Source organism: Rhinoderma darwinii, chromosome 1 (genome assembly GCF_050947455.1).
Source record: "Rhinoderma darwinii isolate aRhiDar2 chromosome 1, aRhiDar2.hap1, whole genome shotgun sequence".
NCBI lineage: Eukaryota > Metazoa > Chordata > Amphibia > Anura > Rhinodermatidae > Rhinoderma > Rhinoderma darwinii.
In genome coordinates, this window is record NC_134687.1 from 10,536,032 (window position 1) to 10,554,344 (window position 18,313).

Sequence of the window (18,313 nt, forward strand, 5' to 3'; positions counted from 1 at the left end):
GGACCTGGAGACTCCTCCCTCATTGAGACTCCTCCCTCATTGAGACTCCTCCCTCATTGAGACTCCTCCCTCATCATTTTTTATTTGCTTGTAGTTTATAATCTTCTGTCTTCAGTGTAATAGGACACCAGATCTCCATGTATGGACTTCCTGCAGAACTTGTTCAGATTGGCTGTTGTGTATAAGCACAAGAGAGCTGCAGTGTAAAGCATGGAGGAGGGACAGAGCAGCAACCTAAGTTCCCGATGTGAAGGGAAATTTCAGACTTCCGCAGACTCCAATAGACAATGCAGTAAATCCGGAGTCTCTGGTCATAGCGGTTTCCCAATGAAACAAAGCTAAAAAAAAAACAGCCAAAACTGAAGTAAAGACTTGTACAATATTCCACATCTGACTACAACTACAATCTAATTAACCAGGATATTAATTAAACACTGTACAAGGACATCCCTGGAAATGACTGGGATAAGATGGTGGGTAGCATCTGTAGAGATATAGGGGTCTTCCTCCCTATAGGGGTTACTGGTGTTTCTCACTATACGGGTAGACAGCCGCCTGTAGTCGTTTTCTGCTGTCGAACATTCATTTTTCTTCTCTTTCTGTCCAAACTTCAGCAGGAGCTTGTAATATAGGTCACCCGAGGTGAGGAGTCCGGGGTAAAGTCAGGGGATTCCTGGCATTGAGAGCATAGACGGGGTGATGAGGAATGTCCAGAGAGGTGACGTGTTCCCTACATATGGGGGATGTTCTCAAACCACAGCGATGGCCGCAACTAAAATAATCTGTGCTGTATAGTCAATGTGGACTTCACCAACAGGACAATGGTACTTGGGGGACAGGACAGTGACTAGGTGGACAGGACAATGACTAGGAGGACAGGACAATGACTAGGGGGACAGGGCAGTGGCCAGGGGGACAGGATAGTGACTAGTAGGACAGGGCAGTGGCCAGGGGGACAGGATAGTGACTAGTAGGACAGGGCAGTGGCCAGGGGGACAGGATAGTGACTACCGTAGTAGGACAGGGCAGTGGCCAGGATAGTGACTAGGAGGACAGGGCAGTGGCCAGGGGGACAGGATAGTGACTAGGGGAACAGGGCAGTGGCTAGGGGGACAGGGCAGGAGCTGGTTGGTGGATTATATAAATGACGGGCATACGTTCTATAATCTGCAGTGCGTTCCTCTTGGATCGGGGACATTTCTCGCATGTTGAGAACTTTCCATCAATAAGTCACGGAGAACGCGGAGAAGATATTTACACATCACATGTATCACCAGAACCGTCATTCCTATACACAGCGCTGGCAGAAATGAGGCTTCATCCCGATAGTCCAGGAAGATGGATTTATAGACGATACCCTGAGGGATTACCAAAATGGTAACTGGAGTGTGACGATCTTCTGGGAGGTCACAGGCCTAGTAGAAGGAGTAGGGTCCCTAGCAGCACAGAGTATTTCAGGAGGTGTGCTGATCTTGTGGGGGACAGGGACTTGTCCACTCGTGATTATGTTAGTGAGGACAGTGGTGTACTGATAATAGGAGGGGTATTGAGCCCCCCCCCCCCTCAGATTGGAGCCTACAGCCCATATGACATATAGAAGACCTGTGAAGTGTCTGCTCATTACTAGTGACTTTCTTCAATCACCGGAACAGCAGGGTCACACGTCGTCCTCCTAACACCACCAAAGCTGCAGCTCCTACTACCCAGATAATGGTCTATTTATCACCCTGCTGGCGAGTGTGGGGACAAGTCACCTCCTATGACAGGGACAATTGTTCTAGCACTGCGGACAGAATCATTATTCTCCTTGACGTCCGGCAGAGGCCGGGGAATCCTGCGTCCTGCCTGTGTACCCAGATGTAACCCTATAGGATGCATCATCGCCGGCTGCTATATATATATATATATATATATATATATATATATAGATATTGCGCCACAATCCACAGCTCTCTCTATGTTCCCCATGTCACATATGATGTATGTTATTTTGGAGAGTATTATAGTAGTTATATTCTTGTATATAGTGGGCAGTATTATAGTAGTTATATTCTTGTATATAGGGGAAGTATTATAGTAGTTATATTCTTGTATATAGTGGCAGTATTATAGTAGTTATATTCTTGTATATAGGAGCAGTATTATAGTAGTTATATTCTTGTATATAGTGGCAGTATTATAGTAGTTATATTCTTGTATATAGGAGCAGTATTATAGTAGATATATTCTTGTATATAGGAGCAGTATTATAGTAGTTATAGTCTTGTATATAGGGGCAGTATTATAGTAGTTATATTCTTGTATATAGGAGCAGTATTATAGTAGTTATATTCTTGTATATAGGGGCAGAATTATAGTAGTTATATTCTTGTATATAGGAGGCAGTGTTATAGTAGTTATATTCTTGTATATAGGGGCAGTATTATAGTAGTTATATTCTTGTATATAGGGGGCAGTATTATAGTAGATATATTCTTGTATATAGGAGGCAGTATTATAGTAGTTATATTCTTGTATATAGGGGGCAGTATTATAGTAGATATATTCTTATATATAGGAGCAGTATTATAGTAGTTATATTCTTGTATATAGGAGAAGTATTATAGTAGTTATATTCTTGTATATAGGAGGCAGTATTATAGTAGTTATATTCTTGTATATAGGAGCAGTATTATAGTAGTTATATTCTTGTATATAGGGGGCAGTATTATAGTAGTTATATTCTTGTATATAGGGGGCAGTATTATAGTAGTTATATTCTTGTATATAGGGGGCAGTATTATAGTAGTTATATTCTTGTATATAGGAGCAGTATTATAGTAGTTATATTCCTGTATATAGGGGGCAGTATTATAGTAGTTATATTCTTGTAAATAGGGGCAGTATTATAGTAGTTATATTCTTATATATAGGGGCAGTATTATAGTAGTTATATTCTTGTATATAGGGGCAGTATTATAGTAGTTATATTCTTGTATATAGGGGCAGTATTATAATAGTTATATTCTTGTATATAGGGGGCAGTATTATAGTAGTTATATTCTTGTATATAGGAGCAGTATTATAGTAGTTATATTCTTGTAAATAGGGGCAGTATTATAGTAGTTATATTCTTGTATATAGGGGCAGTATTATAGTAGTTATATTCTTGTATATAGGAGCAGTATTATAGTAGTTATATTCTTGTATATAGTGGCAGTATTATAGTAGTTATATTCTTGTATATAGGAGCAGTATTATAGTAGTTATATTCTTGTATATAGGAGGCAGTGTTCTAGTAGTTATATTCTTGTATATAGGGGCAGTATTATAGTAGTTATATTCTTGTATATAGGGGGCAGTATTATAGTAGTTATATTCTTGTATATAGGAGCAGTATTATAGTAGTTATATTCTTGTATATAGGGGGCAGTATTATAGTAGTTATATTCTTGTATATAGGGGGCAGTATTATAGTAGTTATATTCTTGTATATAGGGGGCAGTATTATAGTAGTTATATTCTTGTATATAGGAGCAGTATTATAGTAGTTATATTCCTGTATATAGGGGGCAGTATTATAGTAGTTATATTCTTGTAAATAGGGGCAGTATTATAGTAGTTATATTCTTATATATAGGGGCAGTATTATAGTAGTTATATTCTTGTATATAGGGGCAGTATTATAGTAGTTATATTCTTGTATATAGGGGCAGTATTATAATAGTTATATTCTTGTATATAGGGGGCAGTATTATAGTAGTTATATTCTTGTATATAGGAGCAGTATTATAGTAGTTATATTCTTGTAAATAGGGGCAGTATTATAGTAGTTATATTCTTGTATATAGGGGCAGTATTATAGTAGTTATATTCTTGTATATAGGGGGCAGTATTATAGTAGTTATATTCTTGTAAATAGGGGCAGTATTATAGTAGTTATATTCTTGTATATAGGGGCAGTATTATAGTAGTTATATTCTTGTATATAGGGGCAGTATTATAGTAGTTATATTCTTGTATATAGGAGGCAGTATTATAGTAGTTATATTCTTGTATATAGGGGCAGTATTATAATAGTTATATTCTTGTATATAGGGGGCAGTATTATAGTAGTTATATTCTTGTATATAGGAGCAGTATTATAGTAGTTATATTCTTGTAAATAGGGGCAGTATTATAGTAGTTATATTCTTGTATATAGGGGCAGTATTATAGTAGTTATATTCTTGTAAATAGGGGCAGTATTATATTAGTTATATTCTTGTATATAGGGGCAGTATTATAGTAGTTATATTCTTGTATATAGGAGCAGTATTATAGTATTTATATTCTTGTATATAGGGGCAGTATTATAGTAGTTATATTCTTGTATATAGGAGGCAGTATTATAGTAGTTATATTCTTGTATATAGGAGGCAGTATTATAGTAGTTATATTCTTGTATATAGGGGCAGTATTATAGTAGTTATATTCTTGTATATAGGAGCAGTATTATAGTAGTTATATTTTTGTATATAGGGGGCAGTATTATAGTAGTTATATTCTTGTATATAGGGGGCAGTATTATAGTAGTTATATTATTGTATATAGGGGGCAGTATTATAGTAGTTATATTCTTGTATATAGGAGCAGTATTATAGTAGTTATATTCCTGTATATATGGGCAGTATTATAGTAGTTATATTCTTGTATATAGGGGGCAGTATTATAGTAGTTACATTCTTGTATATAGAGGCAGTATTATAGTAGTTATATTCTTGTATATAGGGGCAGTATTATATTAGTTATATTCTTGTATATACGAGCAGTATTATAGTAGTTATATTCTTGTATATAGGGGCAGTATTATAGTAGTTATATTCTTGTATATAGGAGCAGTATTATAGTAGTTATATTCTTGTATATAGGGGCAGTATTATAGTAGTTATTTTCTTGTATATAGGAGCAGTATTATAGTAGTTATATTCTTGTATATAGGAGCAGTATTATAGTAGTTATATTCTTGTATATAGGGGGCAGTATTATAGTAGTTATATTCTTGTATATAGGAGGCAGTATTATAGTAGTTATATTCTTGTATATAGGGGGCAGTATTATAGTAGTTATAGTCTTGTATATAGGGGGCAGTATTATAGTAGTTATATTCTTGTATATAGGAGGCAGTATTATAGTAGTTATATTCTTGTATATAGGGGCAGTATTATAGTAGTTATATTCTTGTATACAGGGGGCAGTATTATAGTAGTTATATTCTTGTATATAGGGAGCAGTATTATTGTAGTTATATTCTTGTATATAGGGGGCAGTATTATAGTAGTTATATTCTTGTATATAGGGAGCAGTATTATAATAGTTATATTCTTGTATATAGGGAGCAGTATTATAGTAGTTATATTCTTGTATATAGGGGGCAGTATTATAGTAGTTATATTCTTGTATATAGGGAGCAGTATTATAATAGTTATATTCTTGTATATAGGGAGCAGTATTATAATAGTTATATTCTTGTATATAGGAGCAGTATTATAGTAGTTATATTCTTGTATATAGGGGCAGTAGTATAGTAGTTATATTCTTGTATATAGGGGCAGTATTATAGTAGTTATATTCTTGTATATAGGGGCAGTATTATAGTAGTTATATTCTTTTATATAGGGGGCAGTATTATAGTAGTTATATTCTTGTATATAGGGAGCAGTATTATAATAGTTATATTCTTGTATATAGGGAGCAGTATTATAATAGTTATATTCTTATATATAGGGGCAGTATTATAGTAGTTATATTCTTGTATATAGGGAGCAGTATTATAATAGTTATATTCTTATATATAGGGGCAGTATTATAGTAGTTATATTCTTGTATATAGGGGCAGTATTATAATAGTTATATTCTTGTATATAGGGAGCAGTATTATAATAGTTATATTCTTATATATAGGGGCAGTATTATAGTAGTTATATTCTTGTATATAGGAGCAGTATTATAGTAGTTATATTCTTGTATATAGGAGGCAGTATTATAGTAGTTATATTCTTGTATATAGGGGGCAGTATTATAGTAGTTATATTCTTGTATATAAGGGCAGTATTATAGTAGTTATATTCTAGTATATAGGAGCAGTATTATAGTAGTTATATTCTTGTATATAGGGGGCAGTATTATAGTAGTTATATTCTTGTATATAAGGGCAGTATTATAGTAGTTATATTCTTGTATATAGGGGGCAGTATTATAGTAGTTATATTCTTGTATATAGGGGCAGTATTATAGTAGTTATATTCTAGTATATAGGAGCAGTATTATAGTAGTTATATTCTTGTATATAGGGGGCAGTATTATAGTAGTTATATTCTTGTATATAGGGGCAGTATTATAGTAGTTATATTCTTGTATATAGGGGGCAGTATTATAGTAGTTATATTCTTGTATATAGGGGCAGTATTATAGTAGTTATATTCTTGTATATAGGAGCAGTATTATAGTAGTTATATTCTCCACAAGGAGAACAATCATCCATTTTCCTGGGCTGTCAAACAATATGAAAACTTCCCTTCTTGAGAGAGCAGTAATGATGATGGTCCAGAGCTTGTATAATTACCGGTCTTGCATGATCACATTGAGATGACAGGAGAGGTGCCGGATGCTGGTGTTGGATTGTGTATATAATAAACTCGGTGACCGCTCACTGAAAATCATTGTGGAATTGGTGGGAAAGATACCAAGAGGTCACAACTGAGGCACATAATGTTGCACCACAACTGCCATAGAGACATCTTGCCTTGTCCGGCATAATCTCCGTCCTTCCACAGTTGTGCTCCATTGAAATTTACCTAGAACTGAAAATCTGCTTTAGGTCTAGATGCATCTTGGTGGAATTTTTGCAAGTCCGTCTACTCTTTTCCCCATCATAGGGTAACATGAAAGTTAAATTCATGTTACAACCATGCTACAAAGTATCCGCTCTCTATAGAAAAAAAAACAAAAAACAAAAGAGCTAAAAAAAAAAAAAAAAGTCCCACAAGATTTCAGCTATAAATCGTGAGTATGAATCTCCAGCCTGATTAACATTTATAAGTATAACCCCTCCCCCGACACTGGTCGTATGTCTATATTCTGAGAAAGAGGTATACAGTATATTTTTATACTTCTAGATCGAAATAAAGGTGGTCCCAGCTGCATCGGACCCCTCAATTTCCTTAATGATGGGTACACTGCTTACAAAGCACTCAACCTGTGCGGCCAGAGAATGGGGGGATGTAAATAAGCCACTGGACCCCTCCATTACCCTAGACCCCAGGAAGGCTGCCATTAACCCCTTTATTACCGTAGACTCATGAACAGCTGGCATTAAACCCTTCACTACCCTAGACCACCAGGGAAGTTGCCATTAAGCCCTAGATTACCATAGATAATTAGGGAAGCTGGCATTATACTCTTTACTATGCTAGACCACTACTGAAGCTGGCGTTAAACCCACCATTACCCTAGCTCACCAGGGAAGCTGGCATTAAACCCACCATTACTCTAGCTCACCAGGGAAGCTGGCATTAAACCCACCATTACCCTAGCTCACCAGGGAAGCTGGCATTAAAACCTCCAATACCCTGGACCACCGTAAAAGCTGAAATGAAACCCTTTACTACCCTAGACCACCAGGGGAGATACAATTAATCCATTTATTACTTTACACCATCAGGGAACGTGGCATTAAAGTGCTTTTGTCCCATCTCGATCAACTTGGGATCGCCTTTTATGAACCAGAATGGAGAGCTGAAAACAAAGATTTGCTCTCGCTCCGTCGGACCCAGTTGGCCAAAAGCATCTTGTTCATGTGATCACATCTGATTGCTGAAACCGGAGCCGGGGCAATTAGACATCTCCTTTAACTCTTCACTACCCTACATCATCATGGGAGCTGGCATCAACCAATCCACTATTAGCCGGGTTTAAACCCTTGTGTCATGCTCCGCCCCTTTTCCTCCAATTATATAATTACATGTATTATACGTAGTGCAGGTAAGGAAGGGGCAGTGCATGACACGAGTGTCAATACCCGAAAACCTGTGGTGATCATGTCCTGCTGACACAGATGCACAGCTCGTTACAGGAGAGAGCGCTGATAAAATGTCATGAGTCCGGCATCTGTGACAGACGAACTCTGGATATCTTACGAAAAGATTTGCTCACAGCAAGCAGAGATCTTGAAAAAACTTTTTCCAATTGTATGTTCATATCATATAATGCAATCTCCTCCCAACGCGTTTCTCCATACAAGTCATAATAAGAACAATTCCATGGAAACGCGTGTATGTAGTAACTGCGGTTGTGAAGGTTTGTAACTTCTTATAGGAATAACTGGTGGAAATAGGGAAAATGACTCACGGAGACCCCCGTCCGCTGCACGACAGAAAGATCCTGTGCAAGACATGGAGCCCCTCCAATTAACTGCCCCCTACCCCTCCACACACACCACAGGATCATCGGAGCTGTCGGAATATTAGAGCCATGTAAGGCCGCGTGTAAAGTGCGCGGAGGCGAATCCGATGGATTTACAGGCAATTTCCACATTCACCAGGGGGTCTTACTATAGTGAACACCGGGACACGGCTGATCAATTGCCCATTTCTTGACACCTTTTATACACAGTGATTGTAGGTGTAATACGTGGTGTAGAAGTGATCCGTACCTCCGCGTTCGAGACTCCAGGGGGCAGTGTTCCATGTTTATAGTCCTCCAGCAGCTGCACGGCCTCCTTAAGGCGACTCTGCAAAACAAAGTGGAAAAGCGGGTGAGGATATTGATCAAGGGTAAAGTGATATTAACATGGAGACTCCCAGGCAAGATGTCAGTGTTAGTGCAGGGGTCATACCCCGTGTGGGCACAAATGATGGGTTATTATGGAAAGGGCAAGATACACACTCACTTCTCATGTATGAACCCATGTAATATTGAAAGAAAAAAAAAAAAAACGGGGCGTCCCTCTGACGACATCTGTGTCCACTACAATTGTAATGCCCCATATAGGAACATGAAGAGTCCAAAAAAGTCCAAGATGGTAATAGGGCATTGTCAAAACCAATTGAGCAGTCAGGCACAGGCTAGATCATAAAGACACAGAGCCATGGGGTGTAGGCATTACCATAGAGCAGATTAGACCACAGAGCCCGAGGGTGCAAGTAAAACCAAACAGCTATGGGGCACGGGCTAGACCATAGAGCAGCGGGTACAGCCATAACATTGTAGGTGCAGATAACCATAGTAATAGGGTGCAAGTAAAGCCAAATAACCAAACAATGAGCGGCGGGGGTGCATGCTGGACATGTGAGTGGAGTGTGTCATGTGTAACGCGTGAGCGGAGTGTAAGTGTCACGTGTAACGCGTGAGCGGAGTGTAAGGGTCACGTGTAACGCGTGAGCGGAGTGTAAGGGTCACGTGTAACGCGTGAGCGGAGTGTAAGGGTCACGTGTAACGCGTGAGCGGAGTGTAAGGGTCACGTGTAACGCGTGAGCGGAGTGTAAGGGTCACGTGTAACGCGTGAGCGGAGTGTAAGGGTCACGTGTAACGCGTGAGCGGAGTGTAAGGGTCACGTGTAACGCGTGAGCGGAGTGTAAGGGTCACGTGTAACGCGTGAGCGGAGTGTAAGGGTCACGTGTAACGCGTGAGCGGAGTGTAAGGGTCACGTGTAACGCGTGAGCGGAGTGTAAGGGTCACGTGTAACGCGTGAGCGGAGTGTAAGGGTCACGTGTAACGCGTGAGCGGAGTGTAAGGGTCACGTGTAACGCGTGAGCGGAGTGTAAGGGTCACGTGTAACGCGTGAGCGGAGTGTAAGTGTCACGTGTAACGCGTGAGCGGAGTGTAAGTGTCACGTGTAACGCGTGAGCGGAGTGTGTCACGTGTGAGTGGAGTGTAAGTGTCACGCGTGAGTGGAGTGTAAGTGTCACGCGTGAGTGGAGTGTAAGTGTCACGCGTGAGTGGAGTGTAAGTGTCACGCGTGAGTGGAGTGTAAGTGTCACGCGTGAGTGGAGTGTAAGTGTCACGCGTGAGTGGAGTGTAAGTGTCACGCGTGAGTGGAGTGTAAGTGTCACGCGTGAGTGGAGTGTAAGTGTCACGCGTGAGTGGAGTGTAAGTGTCACGCGTGAGTGGAGTCTAAGTGTCACGCGTGAGTGGAGTCTAAGTGTCACGCGTGAGTGGAGTGTAAGTGTCACGTGTAACGCGTGAGTGGAGTGTAAGTGTCACGTGTCACGCGTGAGTGGAGTGTAAGTGTCACGTGTCACGCGTGAGTGGAGTGTAAGTGTCACGTGTAACGCGTGAGTGGAGTGTAAGTGTCACGTGTCACGCGTGAGTGGAGTGTAAGTGTCACGTGTCACGCGTGAGTGGAGTGTAAGTGTCACGTGTCACGCGTGAGTGGAGTGTAAGTGTCACGTGTAACGCGTGAGCGGAGTGTGTCACGTGTGAGTGGAGTGTAAGTGTCACGCGTGAGTGGAGTGTAAGTGTCACGCGTGAGTGGAGTGTAAGTGTCACGCGTGAGTGGAGTGTAAGTGTCACGCGTGAGTGGAGTGTAAGTGTCACGCGTGAGTGGAGTGTAAGTGTCACGCGTGAGTGGAGTGTAAGTGTCACGCGTGAGTGGAGTGTAAGTGTCACGCGTGAGTGGAGTGTAAGTGTCACGCGTGAGTGGAGTGTAAGTGTCACGCGTGAGTGGAGTGTAAGTGTCACGCGTGAGTGGAGTGTAAGTGTCACGCGTGAGTGGAGTGTAAGTGTCACGCGTGAGTGGAGTGTAAGTGTCACGCGTGAGTGGAGTGTAAGTGTCACGCGTGAGTGGAGTGTGTCATGTGTAACGCGTGAGTGGAGTGTAAGTGTCATGTGTAACGCGTGAGTGGAGTGTAAGTGTCATGTGTAACGCGTGAGTGGAGTGTAAGTGTCACGTGTAACGCGTGAGCGGAGTGTGTGTGTCACGTGTAACGCGTGAGCGGAGTGTGTCACGTGTAACGCGTGAGCGGAGTGTGTCACGTGTAACGCGTGAGCGGAGTGTGTCACGTGTAACGCGTGAGCGGAGTGTGTCACGTGTAACGCGTGAGCGGAGTGTGTCACGTGTAACGCGTGAGCGGAGTGTAAGTGTCACGTGTAACGCGTGAGCGGAGTGTAAGTGTCACGTGTAACGCGTGAGCGGAGTGTAAGTGTCACGTGTAACGCGTGAGCGGAGTGTAAGTGTCACGTGTAACGCGTGAGCGGAGTGTAAGTGTCACGTGTAACGCGTGAGCGGAGTGTAAGTGTCACGTGTAACGCGTGAGCGGAGTGTAAGTGTCACGTGTAACGCGTGAGCGGAGTGTAAGTGTCACGTGTAACGCGTGAGCGGAGTGTAAGTGTCACGCGTGAGTGGAGTGTAAGTGTCATGTGTAACGCGTGAGTGGAGTGTAAGTGTCACGTGTAACGCGTGAGTGAAGTGTGTCACGTGTAACGCGTGGGGAAGGGGTGTAAGTGGCATGTGTAACGCGTGAGGAATGTAAGTGTCATGTGTAACGCGTGAGTGGAGTGTAAGTGTCATGTGTAACGCGTGAGTGGAGTGTAAGTGTCATGTGTAACGAGTGAGTGGAGTGTAAGGGTCACGTGTAACGCGTGAGTGGAGTGTAAGTGTCACGTGTAACGCGTGAGTGGAGTGTAAGTGTCACGTGTAACGTGTGAGTGGAGTGTAAGTGTCATGTGTAACGTGTGAGTAGGGTATATACATAAAGCACACACTGGACACATTAACGGTCTGACGTGTGACTGACACATATATGATGAATGAAATCTGTACCGGTGTCTTTTACTGACTGTGTGTAGAAATATACAGGGGATAGATTGTATCTTTGTGTCGTTTTGTTGTCACTGAAGGAACAGAAGCTCCGGCACAGAAAAGATCAGAAATACAAATACAAAAGCTACTCCGACTGTAACTACTCGCTGGGGTCACCCGATAACGCAGCTCTGGAAGTAAAGTGAGGCAGGGGGGTACATATATAAGTGATCAGGGAAGAAGGGACACGATCCGAGGTAACGACCCCTCCTCTGCTCAAGGCTATTATAGAAAGATATATACATGTATGACCGCCCCGTTATAATGGACTCCTCCCTGCTGCCCACCACCTCCTATAGAAAGATATATACATTTATGACCGCCCCGTTATAATGTACTCCACCCTGCTGCCCACCACCTCCTATAGACAGATATATACATGTATGACCGCCCCGTTATAAGGGACTCCACCCTGCTGCCCACCACCTCCTATAGACAGATATATACATGTATGACCGCCCCGTTATAAGGGACTCCACCCTGCTGCCCATCATCTCCTATAGACAGATATATACATGTATGACCGCCCCGCTATAAGGGACTCCACCCTGCTGCCCACCACCTCCTATAGAAAGATATATACATGTATGACCGCCCCGTTAGAAGGGACCAGTGAAAGTGTGGTCAGCTGTGGACTGGCTCTTATGTGGGCTCTACGGCTACCAATGTTATGTAATAGACGGGGGGAGGGTCTGTCACGGTTATGGGGGGCCTGTGGTTGTCACTCATATGGGGGACTGTATAACCAAAAGAGATATAGTAGTGATCACCCACTAAATGTAAGGAATTTGTAGATCAAACCAATGTCGTTTTGTTAGGAGGGTTGACCAAAAAAAGGTTGATTTTAGTCATATTTGCCTGAATCAAAACTAGACATCCAGACCACAGAGCGAAAAAAGGTGCAATAACGCGTGGGTGTCAAATCTAAAAGACATTTTTATTGAAAATACTAAAATCGAGCATATAAAAAAGGTCCACAGACAGACGACCATCACATGAACAGTATATACAGGAGTCAGAGAGTAGGGTATATACATGAGTCAGAGAGTAGGGTATATACATGAGTCAGAGAGTAGGGTATATACAGGAGTCAGAGAGTAGGGTATATACAGGAGTCAGAGAGTAGGGTATATACACGAGTCAGAGAGTAGGGTATATACACGAGTCAGAGAGTAGGGTATATACACGAGTCAGAGAGTAGGGTATATACACGAGTCAGAGAGTAGGGTATATACACGAGTCAGAGAGTAGGGTATATACACGAGTCAGAGAGTAGGGTACGGCATACACAGACAGACCAAATACATGTACAGCAACGGTCTGCGTGAGAAGAAAAGCCCACCATACTGACCCATCCGATGCTGGAGCAATGTAATGGACGTCCACCCCGACGCGCGTTTCACCGCACTTGCCTCCGTCTGGGGGTGACGAAGGCAAGTGTGCAGAAACGCGCCAGTATATACCGTTCATCACTCCTTAGCAGGAGTTCATGTGATGGTCGTCTTTCTGTTCCTGTGTCTATTTTAGCATTTTCAATAAAAATTTATTTTAGATTTGATACAACACCCACGCGTTATTGCATCTTTTTTCACTCTTTGGTCTGGATATCTCTGGGGGACTGTCTATCATGGTTATTGGGGCACTGTGATCACAACGCTCTATAAAAGTAGCACTGTGGCGGTCACGGTTATGGGGGAGCCCTGTGGCGGTCACGGTTATGGGGGAGCCCTGTGGCGGTCACGGTTATGGGGGAGTCGTGTGGCGGTCACGGTTATGGGGGAGTCCTGTGGCGGTCACGGTTATGGGGGAGCCCTGTGGCGGTCACGGTTATGGGGGAGCCCTGTGGCGGTCACGGTTATGGGGGAGCCCTGTGGTGGTCACGGTTATGGGGGCACCGTGGCCTGTCCCCTTTATGGGGGCACCGTGGCCTGTCCCCTTTATGGGGGCACCGTGGCCTGACCCCTTTATGGGGGCACCGTGGCCTGACCCCTTTATGGGGGCACCGTGGCCGGTCCACTCCAGTAAGGATGTTGTGAGGACCAGGCAGCTTGTGAGGGGCAGTATAATGGTGTAAGGAGGGGGATGCAGACGAGTGGAGGTCACAGGCTGAGGGTTACATAGTAGGAGTGGGGTCCACAGCAGCACAGAGTATAATATTCTGTGCTGTTGGACAATACCTATGAGCAGTGGTTTCCCGGGGGTTCGCTTATAGCATGCTGGGAGGTGTAGGCTCCTGATAGAGCATATTAAACCAGTCAGAGATGAATTACGGGAGCGGTCGGGGACGAGTACATGATCTGACAGGTCCATTATGGTTTCCACTCTGGATCGGGGGCACTGACCGGCGGTGTAGACGTGATAATTCGCGGTGATCCCGGCAGCCTGGCGAGCAGCTCACACACAGGTTCGGGGAGGCTGCGTACACCCCCGAGGAGCCCCCAGACCGGTCCCACGTCTTTGACTCCACACGTGGTACACTTCGCCCTCCAGCAGATAAGACCGAGCAACCATCAATGGAGAAAAGGGGTCGGACAAGAACAACGCCAAGTCATTCTAGAAACGGCAGCCGGCATGATAGATTATTGCTTCCCTTCATTTATATCATATCTCATACTCCAGTCACATCCAAAGCTGCATTTACATGCTGGCTGTCACTCGTAATACGCCAGCACTGCTGACAGATGATTCCGTACTAAATTTAGATGAAACACCCATAATGCACTGCAGTCTGCTGGACGACATTGTGGTAGATGTAGTTTTCCCATTCAACGAATACCTGATGTAAACACTAAATCTCCCGCAATGCACCGTAAGCGAGGATGTGCTGTACAGACACGGATCCCATAGGGGAGAGCAACAACATGTCTGATTTTGTAGCCTGAGGGTTAACAGGAAACTAGTAGACTTGTGAATGCAGCTCTGGATGTGGCTGGAGTACTTAATAAGAACTATATTACTTAAACATAAGTAAAAGCAAAGAATTGCTGAAGTTACTCAAGATCGTAGAATGGAAGCCCCTACATCAACCGCTAAAGGGCAGCACGGCTGTGAAGATCATGGGGGGCCTAAACATGAGAGGGGCATACCAGGCCCAGCTTACATCCTGGGGTCTTTAGGGGTGAGATTTCTCCCGGCCTGGCTGGTCACCACAGGTGAGGTCAGCGATGGACGTCTGAGGGGTTCCTGCAGGTAATAAGACGTCTCCTGAATCTCCATTGTTCTGTGTCCCCCGACCTCTCGTCTTACCCGCGGCGGATGCTGGAATATGTTCGCATGTCTATTTGCAGCCTCTCGCAGGACGCGTTCTTCATTGACAATCGTTTCTACCCTCGTCTCAGAAACACCATCTGTCTGATTTTCACTCTTATTCCTTCCTGCATTATTACAGATTCCTCCTCTGTGATGGTCTCCATGTTATTCCTTGTCCGTACTATCCCCCGACCAACAAAAGGTGCAGGGTCTTCTGAAGGTGGACATTCACGGACCGCCCCAACAACAGTCACAGATTTAAAGGGATTGTCCAGTTTAGAAAATCCATTGTAATAAACCCTTTTAGGATGTTCTGAGATAATAGAGGGGGGTCCTCATCTCTCGCTCTGGAGGACCTGTCCAGTCCTGTATTACACAGACAACACATTGATATGAATGGACACTGTGTAATGCTTCATTTCTCCTGTGGTGGCGCTGCAGGGAAATTGAACACTTACTGACAGGAATCCGCACAGATCACAGCTGATCGCCGGGGGTACCAGCAGGGGGGGGGACACTTATTGTCCAAAGCAGAGAACCCCTTGAGTGCCAACTCCTTCCATTTTTGTTTATAACAGAGACTGGGTTTCCAAATACTCATCCCATACTCCAGTACTATCCAGAGCTGCATTTTTTTTTTACATAACCATTGTTTTGTACTCCAGTCACATCTAAAATCTATGATCACGATTCATTCGCTCCCAGAGATCATTGAAAATTCACATTCAGTTTCTTATACTCCAAATCACTTCCGGAGCTAGTCACAATTCACATTTAGTGTGTTACATGCCAAAATTATAGTCTTATGCTCTAGTCACAACCAGAGCAGCATTCAACATTCACAGTTTCTTATATGCCAGTCACTTCTAGACCTGCATTCACCATTCAGTGTTTTATACTCCAGTCACACCCAGAGCTGCATTCCAAAGCTTCTGGTTTACATATATTACAGAGACGCCACCCAGCTTAAACCAACAGATAAAAATGTTTCCTAAGAACACAGCGCACCTTTATAATGTGCAGCCATGTCATCAGTTAACCACTTCACCACTACTGGCTGCAGCGTCATGCCCCCTCCTGCCACCCCCAGCAGTTTTACGCTCCTGACAAGAAGGTATCACATGGCGTGAGATTAATATATTGTAGGAAGGTGAAGCTCCACGAGGAGACAGGACACGTGGAGAGAACATAATGGGACATCAGTTTGTGTGAGGAAACAGCAGTCGGTAGAAGTGAAAACAAACTTTGAGAAGAAGAAACAGGACGTCTTATACTCAAGTCACAGCCAGAGCTGCATTCACAATTCTGCTGGTTGCTACCTGGAACCACCTAACTGCTTATGACATAAAACAATGCACCGCGATCTGGGGGATTTTCTACATTAGACTACTGAAAACGGCAGTAAACTACAGCTCCCAGAATGCACCAGACACTGAATCAGCAGGCGGGCAGTGATATATGCAGCGAGCGAAACAGTCTGGCCCGTTACATCTTATCTGCGCTGATCCATTGTAACGAACTATCATGACAGGGGATAGATTTGTGTTTATGTATGATTGTCTAGACTGGATAGAATTGTAACAAACCCTCAGCTGCGAGAGGTATTGAATCTGTACAAGTTTTCAGATGTAAGCAGGAATGTTCCCATTCACTGAAAGGAAGCAGAGACCTTGAACACGGTGAAGAGATGAAACACAAAGTCTATTAGGAAGTTTCATTATACGATTATTACGCTTTATTTACATAACATTGGACCGGCCCTCGTCCATTCCTCGCCGTTGTCATAGTAACGGTTGACATTCAGGCGTAGAATGGATAATTGGCTGAATAGAGGGTCCTGAACTTGGTTAGTGGCCACATTCAGCCCCCTTCCCTCCCCCCCGAATGTCAACAGTTACTATGGCAACGGTGAGCAGTAGAGCCGACCACGCATTTAAAATAGACGGCAGGGGGGATTCTGGAGATTTAAAAACAACAGACCCCCAGAGGAGCCGGTCACCAATGATCCTACAATACTGCCAGTGCACAGACGGGGTGTGGGGGAAGGGCAAAACGGCTGATCTGGGCTTCAGTTATCAAAAAATTCTAATAGAGAAACCAGGCCTTGTTGTCCATAGCAACCAATCACAGCACAGCTTTTATTTTAGCAAGGCAGTGTAAGAAATGAAAGCTGCACTCTGATTGGTTGCTATGGGCGACAGGGCCTGGTTTTCTATTAGACAGATGAAAATGATGTCGTGTCTGTCAGACCTGTAATAACAGGTCACCCCTGCCGTAATGTCGGACGGTCTGAGGGAACCATAACATGCAACATTGGGGGAGATTTATCAAAACTGGTGCAAGGAAGAAAGTGGAGTAGTTGTCCATAGCAACCAATCAGATTGCTCCTGAAAAATAAGAGCTTGAAGCGGATTGGTTGCGATGGTCAAATTCTCCACTTTTTCTATGCATCAGTTTAGCTAAATCTCCCCCATTCTCTAGAACGTACAGTGAAGTTCTGTTAATCCGGCACGTCTTTCTCCACACGCCCCACTAATCCGGCATGCAACAAAATATCCCATGATGTATTCGTGGAAAAGTTACTTGATAATTCAGCGCTTAGACCCTATTTCGCCCCAATGGGTTAATCGCCAGTTTTCTGGTGTAATAAAGTCGCAGATTGTAGCGCACACTAAAATTTGCAGCTCTTTAACTTTTCTCGCCACATTCCCAAAGTGACGAGAAAAGCGGTGGGTATAACCGAAGTGGGCAAGGCCTCCACCGGAACGACACATTTAATCATAATTTACGCCAGAAACTGGGGAAAGATCTCCACCCACTAAAAGCAGACGTAGAATTGCATTTCTGTCGTCCAGACAGCCAAAGATGCGCCAAATATATTAAGAGGTGTGCCTTAAGGGGGCAATATGCTAAATATATCTATCTGTATATATCCAGTAATCTGCGGTGTTCCCAGCATGCCTCGGGTTATTCTTTATATACCGAAGCCGACTGCATTCCTGAATAATTGTAGGTGGAAAAGGGTTAATATCGAGGAGTAGAGCAAATGACTTATTGATTAACGCACTCATGCCTTCTGAAAACTGAGGGGGGGGGCTACGTCAGGACCCTCGAGCGAGACGCCAACAGCTGTGTGACAGAGTTCAGCCTCTGGATGTAAACAAGGAATGCTTCCGTTCACAGCAAGCAGAGATCTTGAAAATGGTAAAACATTGAAACAAACTAGATAAGACAAACCCCTTAAAG

General features: G+C 43.2%; 1 protein-coding gene across 3 annotated transcripts in view; it reads right to left on the bottom strand.

Moving 5' to 3' along the window:
- Nucleotides 1–18,313, bottom strand: part of SFXN5 (sideroflexin 5) — a 228,288-nt gene that overhangs the window by 186,799 nt on the left and 23,176 nt on the right. For all 3 annotated transcript variants that reach the window (XM_075855668.1, XM_075855677.1, XM_075855685.1), the window contains exon 3: nucleotides 8,672–8,749. In XM_075855668.1, the coding sequence (XP_075711783.1) occupies nucleotides 8,672–8,749 (78 nt within the window). The remainder of the gene's footprint in view (nucleotides 1–8,671; nucleotides 8,750–18,313) is intronic.